The sequence below is a fragment of the Lepisosteus platostomus genome, chromosome 13 (genome assembly GCF_059453375.1).
Source record: "Lepisosteus platostomus isolate fLepPlt1 chromosome 13, fLepPlt1.hap1, whole genome shotgun sequence".
Classification (NCBI taxonomy): Eukaryota; Metazoa; Chordata; class Actinopteri; order Semionotiformes; family Lepisosteidae; genus Lepisosteus; species Lepisosteus platostomus.
The window spans coordinates 43,840,417-43,856,204 of NC_142623.1; the positions used below are offsets into that span (position 1 = coordinate 43,840,417).

Genomic DNA, 15,788 nt, shown 5'->3' on the forward strand with positions numbered 1-15,788 from the left:
AGACGCTTTCCAGGGAAATCCTCCTGTGAAAGCAGCACCTCAAATCTGCAGAAATATTGTATAATTACAATATGCAAGTTGAAAAATCAGTCTCTAACTGTTCCGCAAGGAAAGCTCTCTTTATAAAATGAGCATGAAACTTACATTTTCCATTTGCTTCCCTAGACATCTGGACAGAAAATTACGTGACATAAATATGTTGGAGTACATTTTTTCTGATGAGCTGCTCCACTGCAAGGTGTTAAAGACCTTTCACATTAGTCTCAAGAAAATCAATAAACTAAGTGTTTTCCCTTTTCATTTCTGTCCTACAAAATAGAGGGATTTTAAACAAAATTACTGCGATAATCCTATAGTTTGTGTTACTGATTTATGTGACATGCCCCATACAGACTTAAGTGCACATTAAAGGTCCCCTTTTTTATCCCTGCCTTTTTATCGGCTGGCATGTTTTTTTAGGTGTTTTGTATCCACACCTGATGGGCCTGGGCAGGGGCAGATTCTGCTCTGAAGCGCCTGAGTTTGAACAGTTTTCTTCTTGAGCGAGGGACTTGTCCTTCCGTCTACTGTTAGTGCCGTCTGAAGCTGAGGGTCCGAAGGTCTGTTCTGCAGTTCTCCTCAAGTGCCAGTGGTAGCAAGTCACGTGTCGACGTTTTTTCCCCCGGTAATAGTTTCCTGGTTGTAGGAGCTCGTTAATCTGTGCATCTTGTCCAAACGCTTCTTAAAAGTACCTGGAGCATCAACAGCACGACAGTGCAGCCCGTTCTCTACCGCCGAAGCTCTCCGCGTGAGAGTGCCTCCTGTTCCGAGCTTCAAATCCGCTTCTCGTTCGTTTCCTCTCGTGTCCTTTGATTATTCCTCTGGGCTTCTTCGGGATCGAGCCGGATGGTTCCCCCCCATCTCTAGTGACACAGCAGTGAGTTGGCTCCTGTCAAAGTACGCCCCGCATCTTGAGAGAGCGTGCTCCAGCGCGGCGGGCGAGCCGGTGTTGTTCGCGGGGCAGCTCCGCGGTTCAGAGCCGCCAGCCACAGCCGGTTCCCGAGGCGGCCTGGCTCTCCTCCCGCCGGCTGCAGGCTTTTCCGGCGTCTCACCGGCCCCCTTCCTGGTGTCCCCAGGGCGCGAACGTCCGGCCCAAGAGGGATGGCGAGCCGGGCCAGGGCGGGGCGAAGAGGCGAGACTGGCACGACTACGAGGCGATCCGCCGAGACGCGGCCAGGGCAGGTGAGTGCGGGCGGGATGGCGCTCCGCGGGGGGGTTGTCCCGGGTGACGGGCGCGGTGGGGGGTGGGGAGGGGTGCTCCTCTGTCTGCCACCCCGGCTCGCACTCCGCCTGCCGACCCATCTGTGGTGTTGTGGTCTTGAAGGGAACGGCGAGCAGGGCAAGGCCTTCCCGCTGACGGACGCCGACCGCGTGGATCAGGCCTACAGAGAGAATGGGTTCAACATCTACGTGAGCGACCGGATCTCGCTGAACCGCTCGCTGACGGACATCAGGCATCCCAAGTAGGTGGTTCTGCTTTTCTTTCTTCTGAGGCGTTTCTAGCGATGCTGTGGCTTTTGGTTATTTTTTAACAGCCCATGACTGTAGCCTCGTACCACGCTCTTCTGAGCACGGCTTTGAATAGCAATTGCCCGGTGTCAATTCTGTGGATGCTAACGCTGCTCATATCATAAAGCTGCCATCTGTAAGTGAAGTAGAAGATTAATTGAGTAAAGTTGTGCAATCACACACTAATAATTTTATTCATGTTTTTTCAGGATGTATGTAATCTTTTATCATCATCAGCTGGAGGAGAACTATTCCATTAGGCATTTTATCACAGATTACCACGGAGTAGTATTAAACGACTGCCATAGATTACCATAATCGTAAATCACTGCTGTATTTTGAATATTTTATTAGAGGTGATTTAAAATGCAAATCCAGCCCTTGTGTTTCGTGTGCTATAACTCCTACAGTACAGATGTTCATTTAACTCCTGGTTCATATATTCAAAGATGTTCTTGAGAATGTTAAGCATTTCATCTGCTCTATCTGAAATCTAATTATTTTCAAAATCTGTGTTGTATTCGGGCTGGTTGCTTTTTCCTTAAAGTAAACACCAGGCAGCTTGTTCAATCACATTGAAAGCCGTGGTACACCGGCTGGCTGATGCGATTCAAAAGCCTTCCCATTGTGTAGCATCTTTCCCTAGATAACCTAAAGAGAATGAATTAAGACTGCTTTCAAACGCAAAACCTTTATCTGAGTAACTTAAATCATTCTCAATTGATTTCGATCTGATTTAACCTATTTTACTGGGAGGGGTAAACCAGTGTCAGGTGGAATCGGTTGATGTTAAATAACTCCAGTAGATATCTTCTGAAATGTAATTTGAACTATGATTGAACATCGATTAGTTTTGTTTTGAACCTGCATGTTTTTTTGAGTGGGCAACAATGAAAGAGCGCTGTGGCAGAGGGTATCTGCTGCTGACGGCGATCGCCAAGTTTTAAAAGTGATTCACTGCTGCAAAGAGGGCTTCTTCACCTGTGAAGTGTTTGCCGTTCTGTAATGGTGTCCTTGACTTAATGCTTGACAAATAGAGATGGTTTGCGAGCTATATGGCTTGTAGCTCTTTCTTTTAAATTTCTAAGGAAAGGCAAGATTATTTTTTCAATACTGTTGCAGCAGAAGGTAAAAAAAAAAACTGCTTTCAGCCTTGCGAGATTTGTTTTGTGCCAAGAGCTGTCTCGCTAAAGGTTTTTCAAAGAGTGTCCCAAAGGGCCGGACATTATACAAGTATCCTGCTGCTTCTTAGCAATTAATTGATGTTCAGGCTTGCAAGGAAATCACAGGTCTAAAATGCAAAGCCTTTAGGGTGCTTGTAATCTTGCCATTTGTGCAGTATTTAATTACGTGTAATGAAGCTCTAGGCCAAATCTGTGTCGCTTTGCGATATCTTGCCTCTGCTGTTCTTTCAAGTCTCTGAAGCCTGAGAATGATATCAAATGCAGCATGTTGTCACTGCTGGGAGTATCTTCTGTTCAGAAATTAAGAATTAAAATCTTTCATTTCGCGTGTAAATTGGTAAGTTTCCATAAACTGGAAACTTTTTTTGTTATCCTGCTGCAAACAAGTGTGCCTGTGTGAAGGCAGCTGACGCGTGCATGGTCCGTTTGGACCCATTCCCACTGGCAGGACGGAGGGGGAGGATTCCTCTGAACCTCGAGCTGAAATGAAGGGAATGCTGAGAATCCAGGGGTTGCAAATCAGGCTTTATTTCAGGAGATCAGGCTTTATTTCTTTTAAAGGAAACTTAACATGCTAGAATCAAGACAATATACTGTGCTTTCTGGAATTTACCGCAGTATTACTAGTTGGCTGGGGAGTGTTGTGGGCTTAACTGCCCTGGAGGTTCAGAGATCTGTAAAGCAGTGACTGGGATAGCTGTCAGTGCTGCTGTCGCATGTATAGTGTCCCAGACTTTAATGCACTTTAAGGGCCTGTCTGTATGCTTCAGATACAGCATAGAGAAACAACAAAATGCCGATGACAAGTCTGCTGCATTTTATTAGGAGAAGGGCTAAGAAACGTGCGGCGCTATGCAAACGTCCATCACTGGAGCTACTGCTCACTCTTGCACCCACCTGAATTTCTTCTCCCACAGGGCACTGGTGAGGCCCCAGTCAAAGGAACTGTGTCTAGTCACTGATTGGCATTGCTTTGAGCTTTGATGCGTCACGGGGCTCAGTGCTCTGAGTTTGTTGCAAAAGGGCCATCACGTCCCTGAAACCCAGACGGAGCAGGATTCTGCCGCGGCAGAGAACGTCACCTTTTGCCGAAGCGGCTTCCGCTGTATCCACTCTGCGGCCCGGAGGGGCCGGAATCCAACCCCAGCAGGGCCAGAGCAGAGCCAGATGTGTGACATATATGGCATACGGTAGAAGCTGCATCAAGCACACATTTGTGCGTTTATCTGCATGAAGAAAAACATCTGGAAGATGAGGTCTGGCCCTCTAACAGGTGCATATCTATACTGTATATATGTGGCAGGATATACAGTAGATGATTAACATACAACCATAAATCCACTTGAGAGAAATTTCATGTACCTTTGTACTTAGTTCAAGGTGTGATCAGCCAGCTGAAGTACAGGCTCTGTTTAAATATGGTAATTGGTAAACGCAGAAGTCACCCGATCAGATTTTCTTTTTGTTGCACGTTCCCTGGAGATCGCGGTCACCCAGCAGAGCTTTCATCCAGGACTGTCTCGGTAGTAACCGCCAAAGAATAAAAGATGTTACCTGAGTAGCACCTTGGTCTGCTGTTGCTGTGCTCCAAGCATGAGAGGGAAGGGTCTCTAAGTCTGTGACGGTGAAGGAGCAGCAAACGTGCAGTTGCACCCAGCCCTGTCAGTTCTGACACGGTCTTAAATGAGTTAAAAACACTGGAGCAGCTTGACTGTCCCCTGGAGAGGGCCAGGTCTCCAATAACTATTCAGTAAACTTGTAAGTACTATCATTGACACACGAGCAATTGAACAAACAATGTGCACTTCACAATAAATGAGTAAATAATGGCAGTACTGGCATGGAGCACCAATGTTTCAATGCACAACACAAATGGCATAAAGCCAAAATAAGTCATAAGGGTGGTCATTTTTTTTTTTTTAGTTTGATTCATTACCATGTTTCAGGGGTGATCTCTTTCTGTTTTTGTGGTTCTAACCTCCCAAATACAGAAAGCCATCCCTGGTGCTGTGCAGAGTTTCTTTCTTTTGAAACATGAAGCCGTACATGTGCGGTATTTAGCTATTCATGGAAAATGTGTCCAGACTGATTGAGGTACACCTGCCTCAGGGTCACCCTCATGGAGTGCTTTGCCCTGAGGCCTAAATGCTTTCATCGGTGAATGTTCCTGGTGATAATCTGTGCTTTGCACGTGAAACTGTGCATTTCTGTATAGTGGGAAGGCTTTTGGAGAGACTGCCATACACCCTTAGGTGTCTAAAAATAGTCTGAGCAGACAACTACGACTGGAGCAGAACAGCATTCATTTAGAAAGGAGAGTGAGGAACGGAATGGATTTAATGGTATTGACAGGAGGCGACAGCTATTCAAAACGAGACATTTCCAGACCGCCACGATAATGAAGGCCGCCGCATTGCATCTGTAATGCCTCCCAGCGGAAAACGACACGGTTAATTCTGTGAATATCGGCTTCTCATTATCTTGCCCCTCCGGTGCATTTCACGGTTGGGCTTTGCAAAAATCAGCTTTTTAATTGTTCAGTGAAAATGCAGTAACGGCCAGCTGAATCATTACCTGAATCAAGAGCCTCCTGCGTTGCCACACCCCGTGTGGTCGTCTGAATCCATCTGGAAAGAGTGAGATCAGGTGACGCGCGTTGAACACGAGCCGGCCTTTGAAGACGGGCTTCTCTAGACGAGTGTTTCTGTGTTCTAGCTGCAAGCAGAAGCTGTACTTGGAGAAGCTGCCAAACACCAGCATTATCATCCCCTTCCACAACGAGGGCTGGTCGTCCCTGCTGCGCACTGTGCACAGCGTGCTGAACCGCTCCCCCCCGCAGCTGGTGGCCGAGGTCATACTGGTGGACGACTTCAGCGACAAAGGTAAGAGCGGGCAGAGCCGGGCAGGGAGAGCAGGCTCCAGGCTCCACGCTTTGGCGCTCTCAGAATCGGTCAGGAAGTAACAACAACAACAACAAGGTGTTCTCTTCATCTAACTTTGCTCCTCTCTTCTTAATAAGCACAAATACGCATCCAGGGTTCTACAATATAGCTGTTTCACTGCTGAGTGTGTAGACTTTGCAGGCTGGGGGTACTTGTCTTCTCGAGCTCCAGGCTGCGGCTGACTGATTGCCAGACTTGGCTCTCGGTAGCTGGAGTCCGTAGACCTGGCGCGAGGGGAGAGGCGCGGCCGGGGTGAGGCGAGGGTGGCGCGGAAGCCGCAGCAGCAGGCCGCCCATTGCGAACCAACGGAGAAGAGGAAATACGTTGGAGACGTTCCTGCAGAGGGGCCGATACTGCCATTACTTCAGGACCCGGGTTCACACCCCTGGGCCTGGACACCCGCTGGCCCGCTGCTGTCCGTCCCGGCTGGGCTGTCGGTTCCGTGATTGGGCCCATAATTGACCCCGTAACTGGTCTACAGACTGTAAACGTTCTGGAGCGCTGCCATTTCATCGCCGCTTCGCAGGTCAACAAAGGTCTGCAGTCCGGCAGCTTTGTGAATGGAAGAACAGTGCTTGCAAAGTTGCCACTTCAGCACCTTCTTGGCTGTGTTGGATCTTTAACAAAGCAAAGAGTTGACTGGAACAAGACCCAGCAGGCCTGGGGGTCCCCAAAGCGAGGTGTGGGGGTGGGACCCCTAATTCAGGACAGGGGTGTCCACATCTTGTGCTGGAGAGCTCAGGGGATCCTCTAGGCCCGTGTTAAATTCAGTTAACTTGCTTCCTTGCCTTGTGATTTGATCAGTCTGTGTGATCTCCCCCTCTTCCCATGGGTTTCCTCTGGGTGCTCTGGTTTCCTCCCACAGTTCAAGGACATACAGCCAGTTTGTGTGGCTTCTAGGAAAACTGGACCTGGTGTGTGTGTGTGTGTGTGTGTGTGTGTGCCCGCCCGCCCGCCCGCCCTGCGGTGGACTTGCATTGCTGCTCCCCCACAGTCTTAACAGATGAGTGCAGGAAACCCAAGAGCCAGATCTCCGCAAACACAACAGTGAGTGCTGTTGGGGCAGTTCCTTCAGCTGAGGCTCCCAGGGCCGAGCACGGAGGTCTCTTTTTAACGACGCTGAAGCACGAGCCGTCCAGAGCCCGAGAGCGTCGTGTTTCTAGCTCCCACCTGATTCTGCTGCAGTGAACCTTGAAGATACAGCCCAGCCTTGATGTTCCAGCTAATCAAAGCATCTAGCTGTTGGGCTGTTAATAAAGACCCCACTAGGCAGCGGCACAAAAGTTTGCAGCCTGTATGCTGAATGAACAGAAACTGTTTAATTGGGATAGAGCTGGGTTGTGCTCATTACTTCTGTTAACAGGGAAGTCTTAACATAGTGGTATATTGTCTGTGAAGCCAAAATGTTATGCATTCAGTTTGTCTAGTGTGCCCAACCTGTTTATTTTGCTTTCCTTGGGGACATTTACACAGGCGCTTCAATCATAGAATTCTGCAGCGTCTCACAGGTCCTTCAGTATTTACGGTTTTCGAGGAAAACAGCAGGTTTTCTCCATTTGAATATTGTCGTTTAGTGCTGGTACTATCCCTGCTGTGTTATTCCTGTATCGCCAGCATAAAAACTCTGTCTCCGGATTCGGCTAGAACTGCTCCAGGAGACCAGCAGAATGTGGAACTATCAGCTCAAAGGAGAGGTTCAGGATGTAACAACTGGCCTGTCCTGTTCTGTGTTGACACCTCTTCTGCTAGTGTGGCGTATCTGCCTGGCTCCCCCGTCTCTCACTCAGGGCAGTGGGCTTTGTGCAGCGTGCTATTAGAATGGGGTGGGTGGAAGCTTAGATTAGACTTACTGCTAAAATTTAGCTGATGGGCAGTTAGCCCACAGTGCAGATGCTGTCATCTTTGTTGACTGAGGCTGGGTGACTGTTTGTTCTAATAATTAAGACAAGGATTTACATACTAGGAAATCCTGGCATTAAGACCTCCTCTGTTGACTCCAACGAGTTGCACAATATCCTAAGAACCAGGATAGACGAGGTGTCATTTCCTGTTTGTGAGGCCCTCCTTAATCGACACATCCTGGCGTCAATGAAAAAGAGAGCCCTTGCAAATGAAAGCACAAGAGTTTAATGTTGGCAAAGAGCAGTAGGCCATGATCTAGCTCAGGGTCCCCAGTTCTGGTCCTGGAGGTCAGTGTGTCTGCAGCAATGTGTCCAGTCCTGCTCCTGGAGGGGTCAGTGTGTCTGCAGCAGGGCTGTGTAGTCCTGGTCCTGGAGGGGTCAGTGTGTCTGCAGCAGGGCTGTCCAGTCCTGGTCCTGGAGGGGTCAGTCAGTGTGTCTGCAGCAGGGCTGTCCAGTCCTGGTCCTGGAGGGGTCAGTCAGTGTGTCTGCATCAAGTGTCCCCAGTCCTGGTCCAGGGGAGGTCAGTGTGACTGCAGCAGTGTGTCCAGTCTTGGTCCTACAGGGGTTAGTCAGTGTGTCTGCAGCAGGGCTGTCCAGTCCTGGTCCTGGATGGGGCGCTGCAACTGATGATTTTCAAGGTCTTTAAAGCTGCAGCACCTGTGAGCTGGCAGGAGCTGTTTGACCGGTCTGATTAAATCCATATAGAGGTGATTCAGGTTATTAAGAGTCTAGCTGGGTGGAAACCCGTAGAGACGTAAGGAACTGGGGACATTAGAGGATACAAAGTTACCAGTTAGGTTTCATTATCTGAGATGATGCTGAATTCCTTTCAAGCTGTTGTAGAATGTGTGTTTGCTTCTTTCTTCCAAGCTGTTTCAATTACAGATGAGGACAGTGCCTTATCTACTGTGAGACATGAAGTCAAACAAAATTTTTTATGAAGGGCAAAACCTTGTTTTTTTTTACCATTAAACTGTCAGTCTTCGTTATATCAAAGATACCTGTGGCTTTGCCATCCTGCCTCTTTCTTTGCGATCTAATTAGGCCATTGAGTCAGAAAGGCCACTTGCACCGTTACCTTATTTACGAGAGAACATGCATGCCTGGTTAAATACTTGGCAGATGTTTTTTTTCAGATGGCTGCGTCTATCACCTCAGCTGACCATCGTACAACAGATGCTTGAACTGGTTGAGTTGGAATAAAAATACTCACTATTTCTGAATAATAAATGATAATGGGCTCGATTGATTATAGATAATCCTGACTGTTCTGCTTCAGGGACCAGACATCAATTTCACCCTGCTTGCTTGTATAATATATTCAGCCTGTTATCACGGGCTTTTTCCTCAATGTGCTTTTCACTATTATTAAGGTTTTTGTAACTTTACAGTGTCCTGTGAATCTTTTAAAATTTGAGGGTGAAGTTGCCAAATAAAAGATAAAAACAGTGCAGTGTAAATACAATAATTACTCATTTTCATCTTGGTCTAGAAGATATAATCTTCTTCTTTCACTTCATTCCCCCAGAACAAGCTTCATTAGCCTGCCATGATTGCATTAATGGATCATAATGCTCCAGATACTGCACAGACTTCATGCTAATCGGATGGGACTAAAACTTACAAATCACTCTTTTTTTCCACATTTCTAGCGCCTGTCATAATGGACACAGAGCAGTTGCTGCCAGAACAATAGGACTGATTTTCACGCCGAACAATCTAACAGCATCCAGAAGGGAAACTAATTGTCCTGTGCTCTAAGTATCCCAACAGACAAGAAAGACAGTTTCCAAGATGCGGCGCACTCACTGTTGCTGTCAAGAATCATGAATTTCATCCATAATGAATTTAGGACAAATATCTTGTGTTAAAGGAACACACTCCCCTCCTCTCTCTGGTCTTCTTCACTTCTACTCTGTTTCCTTGCTCCTAAACTTTTCGATCAAAGATACTTGCTAGGGAATCAGACGGGTCACATTGGAATCAGGGAATTCAAACATGACATGACGCAAGTCCCTCTTCTGACCTTTAAAATCGGGGTCTGTATGGAGCCAGGCAGGAGCGGCCGTGCCCCATGGCGTGGCGTCTCGTGGGGAGCGCAGCAGCAGCAGCGCCAGTGGCAGCGAGAGCCCTGCTGACGTGAACGGGGAGCAGACTAGCAGAAACACCGAGCACGAAGCAGAGCAGCCACAAACACATCCGTGGGCGGTCAGGCCGAGACCACCGGCATGGAGACGCAGTTGGGCAGCTGGGGGTCAGCACTCATTTTTAGTCGTGGCAGGGTGGAAAGGAGCGTGCAGCTTCCTCTTTCTTTTTCTTCTCGGCGTCTGGTCTGCTCAGGCAGCGTGGCTGTGTTTGAAATCGCTGTCGTCGGCGCCTGAGCGACTGATGTAGTGGGGCTCCGCAGCGCGCCTGCTGACCCGGCCCACGTCGGGGGGCCCCCAGGAGCAGAGTTCAGCCCCACGATGCTCCACGATCAGTGCGATGTGCAACGACCCCCCCCCTCGCCTCCGAACAGACCTGAATAACCTTTAAATACCCTCCGCCTCACCTTTGCAACGTGACAGGAGCTGGTTTACCGGTTCGTATTTTTGTGTGCTTACGGAAAACAGCGCCAGTCTTTACATACAGTCTATCCAGAAGTACTGATAGCTCCTCGCACAGAAAACCCCCGCTCATAACTTGCAGTGGGGAAAAAAAAAAGATTTTTAAAGCTTTGATTACTCACGGGGTGAGGCCCCCGGGGGGGTGGTGTAGTGGTGATCTGTTTAATAGGCGGGTCGAGGCAAAACGCACACAGTCTCAGCCGTAAGGTACTCAACTAGTGCTCTTTATTCACAGTGCAAGAAAATAATCAAAATCCCATCACAAAACGGAAACCTAAGCTCTTTGGGTTTCTAACTAGACCGGTGCAGTTCCTCCCTGAACACTGAGCAGTTAAGCCGATTACTGGGATCTGAACACAGTCTCTCCACAAGACCAAAGTTTCAAAATAATCCAAAATAATTTCCAAAACCAACCAACTCTACAGAACTGTGGTGCATGCCTGGGCACTACCTTCTCCCTCCTTGCTCTGATGGGATCGCACAACAGAGGGTCTGCCCTCTGTCTCCGAATGACACAGGTTGACCAGCCTGGCTGCCTCAGTTTCCTGGTTATTGTCACCATTATCTGACCAGTTGTCTTCTCCCAGTTGGCCAGGTGACTGAGGGTGGCAGCTCGTTCCCCACAGCATTCTTGGGAATGTAGTTCAGACAAGGATCTTGAATGAGATTGAACTGGTCCACAAGGGAGCCTACAGGATGTTTCTTTAAGGAGACTCTATAGCACAGTGGAAATTGTTGGAAAAATGTACCAAAAAGATCCAAACACATGTGGAATGGAAAGTTGGGTGCATCTAATATCTTTTAAGTATCTATCATAATTTTGACAGTTCCCTGCATTGATGAGTTGATGGGTTGATGGATCAGTGTCAGAAATGGTTAACAATGCTCTTACAGGAATTTCTCTTTGGTTTCATCTTGCAGAGAGGAATGCACTCACCGTGACGCATTTCATTGGATCACGTGTCTTTTAAAATATTTCTTGGTTGAAAGTCCTGGAATTGTGTGTGATTTGCAGCTTTGTGCTGAGTGCGTGTTGTCTGCTGTTCAGTTCACACATCACACAGGTGCAGTTCCCAGAGCGATCCAAGTTAAAGCTCTCTTTTCTTGTTTGATGTGCAGTGCATTCTTTCCTCGACAGAAGTAGAGGACTCGTGGTTATTTCATGAGAGTGCTGGCTTTTTCCATTCTGTAACCTAATCAAAGGCTTTTGAAGACTGAGCAGAGGGAGGCTTTGCAGAGACTCATTGAATTAGTTTTTTCTCATGTGGTGTGATACCTATGAGATAGAGTGTGATGTACTGTACATGCTCAATAAAAGGTGCACGACTGAATAACACTACTAAACACAGGTGAGGATTTCGGATTATAATCACCTTCTTTCTGGAAGCTGTTGTTGTACCTTTATTTGGAAAGCCGAGGGGCTGAGTGGGTATTGCATAAGGAAATCTGAGGATGAAGTGTTCAGTCTTTAATCAGCTGCTCACTAAAGTCAGCATCTTTCATCACACCCGGCTCAATCCACTTCCTACATGCCAAGCAAGCTTTATTCCACATCCAAAGCCCTACCTGCAAATAACAGCAGGAGAACAAATCTGTTTGTATAACCTATTAAGGAGTGCAGAGTGGAAAAGGCTTCTTACTGGCAAAATAGATACTATAATGTAGAGACTTCACTTAAAATATCATTAACTGACATAATTATGCCTTGCGAGATAAAGTAAGCACATTTAAAAAGGTGCAAGATCATAATTATGTAAACTTAGGAAGGGTTTTCACAGTAGGTCTTCAGTAGCCTTCATGTTCCTGTGCTGCCTGACTTACAGTACTTTCCTCTCCTCTCGTGCGAACAGACTGTGCAGGGAGGTGTGGACACTGCCTGTTGTGCAGGGAGGCTGGTCTCTTATTGCCTTCATTAGAGAAGATGGCAATTCTCTGAAACATCTTGGCACACATGCACATACATGTACACCGTGCATATGCATCATCGTGTACCTGCTTTTAATAAAAATAACAGTGTGACTTAATCTTTTTAAAAATACCATAAATTTACTTTGTTTGGTATCTTCCTCCTATGTCCCAACATTTGTATCTTCCGGTTTCATTTTGAGAAGCATTTACATGCTTGATTTCGATCACGTGTGTATCATTGACCATACGCATGGTTGTGAAATTCTTCAGCACCACAGGCGTCCTGGTATCCATAGTCATCTCAACCACTCAGCCCCTCCCCTTAAATCACGTCGGGTATCGGCGTCGCCAGTGGAAACCGGAAGGAGATGCCTGAGCGCAAAGCTAGGTGTGTGTGCGGGGGAACGGCGTCATTCCAGCTGCTCTCCTCGGACGAGGCCTGCTTCAGGGCAGGTTTAACCTGGAGGTGTGGGAACAGACAGCAGCCCTCTGAGTTCCGTGTGAAGGCCTGTCCTTGTCATTAGCATATTTTCGAAGTGCATCGGGACAGACCCTGTGGATGTGTGTGGCGATGGAGGAGAGATGCCCTGGTGCCTGCCGGGCTTGGAGTGATTTTACCGCAACACCGTGCGTGAGGATCACAGACGTCGGCAGCAGGCGGCGTATTGAGCTGAGTGGTGCAGGATGGGTCGCCTCGCTCTGCCGCTGCGACGGGCTGTGCAGCAACACGCTTGCTTGACTTGAACTCAGCCCTGGCTTTTATGGCCACCTGATCAACCCTGTGCATCTGAGCTGTAGTAATACACGCAAACACACTCCCGCACTCACACACACACACAAACACACCCCCGCACTCACACACACACACAAACACACCCCCGCACTCACACACACACAAACACACCCCCGCACTCTCACACACACACAAACACACCCCCGCACTCTCACACACACACAAACACACCCCTGCACTCTCACACACGCAAACACACCCCCGCACTCACACACACACACAAACACACCCCCGCACTCTCACACACACGCAAACACACCCCCGCACTCTCACACACACGCAAACACACCCCCGCACTCTCACACACACGCAAACACACCCCCGCACTCTTACACACACGCAAACACACCCCCACACTCACACACACACACACACACACCCCCGCACTCTCACACACACAAACACACCCCCACACTCACACACACACGCAAACACACCCCCACACTCACACACACACGCAAACACACCCCCGCACTCTCACACACACGCAAACACACCCCCGCACTCTCACACACACGCAAACACACCCCCGCACTCTCACACACACGCAAACACACCCCTGCACTCTCACACACACAAACACACCCCCGCACTCTCACACACACACAAACACACCCCCGCACTCTCACACACACGCAAACACACCCCCGCACTCTCAAACACACACAAACACACCCCCGCACTCTCACACACACACAAACACACCCCCGCACTCACACACACACAAACACACCCCCGCACTCTCACACACACACAAACACACCCCCGCACTCACACACACACAAACACACCCCCACACTCTCACACACACACACAAACACACCCCCGCACTCTCACACACACACAAACACACCCCCGCACTCACACACACACACAAACACACCCCCGCACTCACACACACACACAAACACACCCCCGCACTCACACACACACACACAAACACACCCCCGCACTCTCACACACACACACAAACACACCCCCGCACTCTCACACACACGCAAACACACCCCCGCACTCACACACACACACACAAACACACCCCCGCACTCACACACACACACAAACACACCCCCGCACTCTCACACACACGCAAACACACCCCCACACTCACACACACACACACAAACACACCCCCGCACTCACACACACACACAAACACACCCCCACACTCACACACACACACGCAAACACACCCCCACACTCACACACACACACAAACACACCCCCGCACTCTCACACACACAAACACACCCCCGCACTCACACACACACACACAAACACACCCCCGCACTCTCACACACACACACAAACACACCCCCGCACTCTCACACACACGCAAACACACCCCCACACTCACACACACACACACAAACACACCCCCGCACTCACACACACACACAAACACACCCCCGCACTCTCACACACACAAACACACCCCCGCACTCTCACACACACGCAAACACACCCCCGCACTCTCACACACACAAACACACCCCCACACTCTCACACACACGCAAACACACCCCCGCACTCTTACACACACACACAAACACACCCCCGCACTCACACACACACACAAACACACCCCCGCACTCTCACACACACACACAAACACACCCCCGCACTCTCACACACACACACAAACACACCCCCGCACTCTCACACACACGCAAACACACCCCCGCACTCACACACACACACACAAACACACCCCCGCACTCTCACACACACAAACACACCCCCGCACTCTCACACACACAAACACACCCCCGCACTCTCACACACACGCAAACACACCCCCGCACTCACACACACACAAACACACCCCCACACTCTCACACACACGCAAACACACCCCCACACTCTCACACACACAAACACACCCCCACACTCTCACACACACAAACACACCCCCGCACTCTCACACACACAAACACACCCCCGCACTCTCACACACACGCAAACACACCCCCGCATTCTCACACACACGCAAACACACCCCCGCACTCTCACACACACACAAACACACCCCCGCACTCTCACACACACACAAACACACCCCCGCACTCTCACACACACAAACACACCCCCGCACTCACACACACACACAAACACACCCCCGCACTCTCACACACACAAACACACCCCCGCACTCTCACACACACGCAAACACACCCCCGCACTCTCACACACACACAAACACACCCCCACACTCTCACACACACGCAAACACACCCCCACACTCTCACACACACGCAAACACACCCCCGCACTCACACACACGCAAACACACCCCCGCACTCACACACACACGCAAACACACCCCCGCACTCACACACACACAAACACACCCCCACACTCTCACACACACAAACACACCCCCGCACTCTCACACACACGCAAACACACCCCCACACTCACACACACACAAACACACCCCCGCACTCACACACACACGCAAACACACCCCCGCACTCTCACACACACAAACACACCCCCGCACTCTCACACACACAAACACACCCCCGCACTCTCACACACACGCAAACACACCCCCACACTCACACACACACAAACACACCCCCGCACTCACACACACACGCAAACACACCCCCGCACTCTCACACACACGCAAACACACCCCCGCACTCTCACACACACGCAAACACACCCCCACACTCACACACACACAAACACACCCCCGCACTCTCACACACACACACAAACACACCCCCGCACTCTCACACACACGCAAACACACCCCCACACTCACACACACGCAAACACACCCCCGCACTCACACACACACGCAAACACACCCCCGCACTCACACACACACAAACACACCCCCGCACTCTCACACACACAAACACACCCCCGCACTCTCACACACACAAACACACCCC

General features: G+C 49.5%; 1 protein-coding gene across 1 annotated transcript in view; it reads left to right on the forward strand.

Moving 5' to 3' along the window:
• galnt10 (UDP-N-acetyl-alpha-D-galactosamine:polypeptide N-acetylgalactosaminyltransferase 10 (GalNAc-T10)) overlaps window positions 1-15,788 on the forward strand; it is a 64,489-nt gene that overhangs the window by 18,526 nt on the left and 30,175 nt on the right. Inside the window, exons 2-4 of the mRNA XM_088604826.1 lie at window positions 1,116-1,221; window positions 1,364-1,502; window positions 5,448-5,614. Coding sequence (XP_088460952.1) covers window positions 1,116-1,221; window positions 1,364-1,502; window positions 5,448-5,614 — 412 coding nt within the window. The remainder of the gene's footprint in view (window positions 1-1,115; window positions 1,222-1,363; window positions 1,503-5,447; window positions 5,615-15,788) is intronic.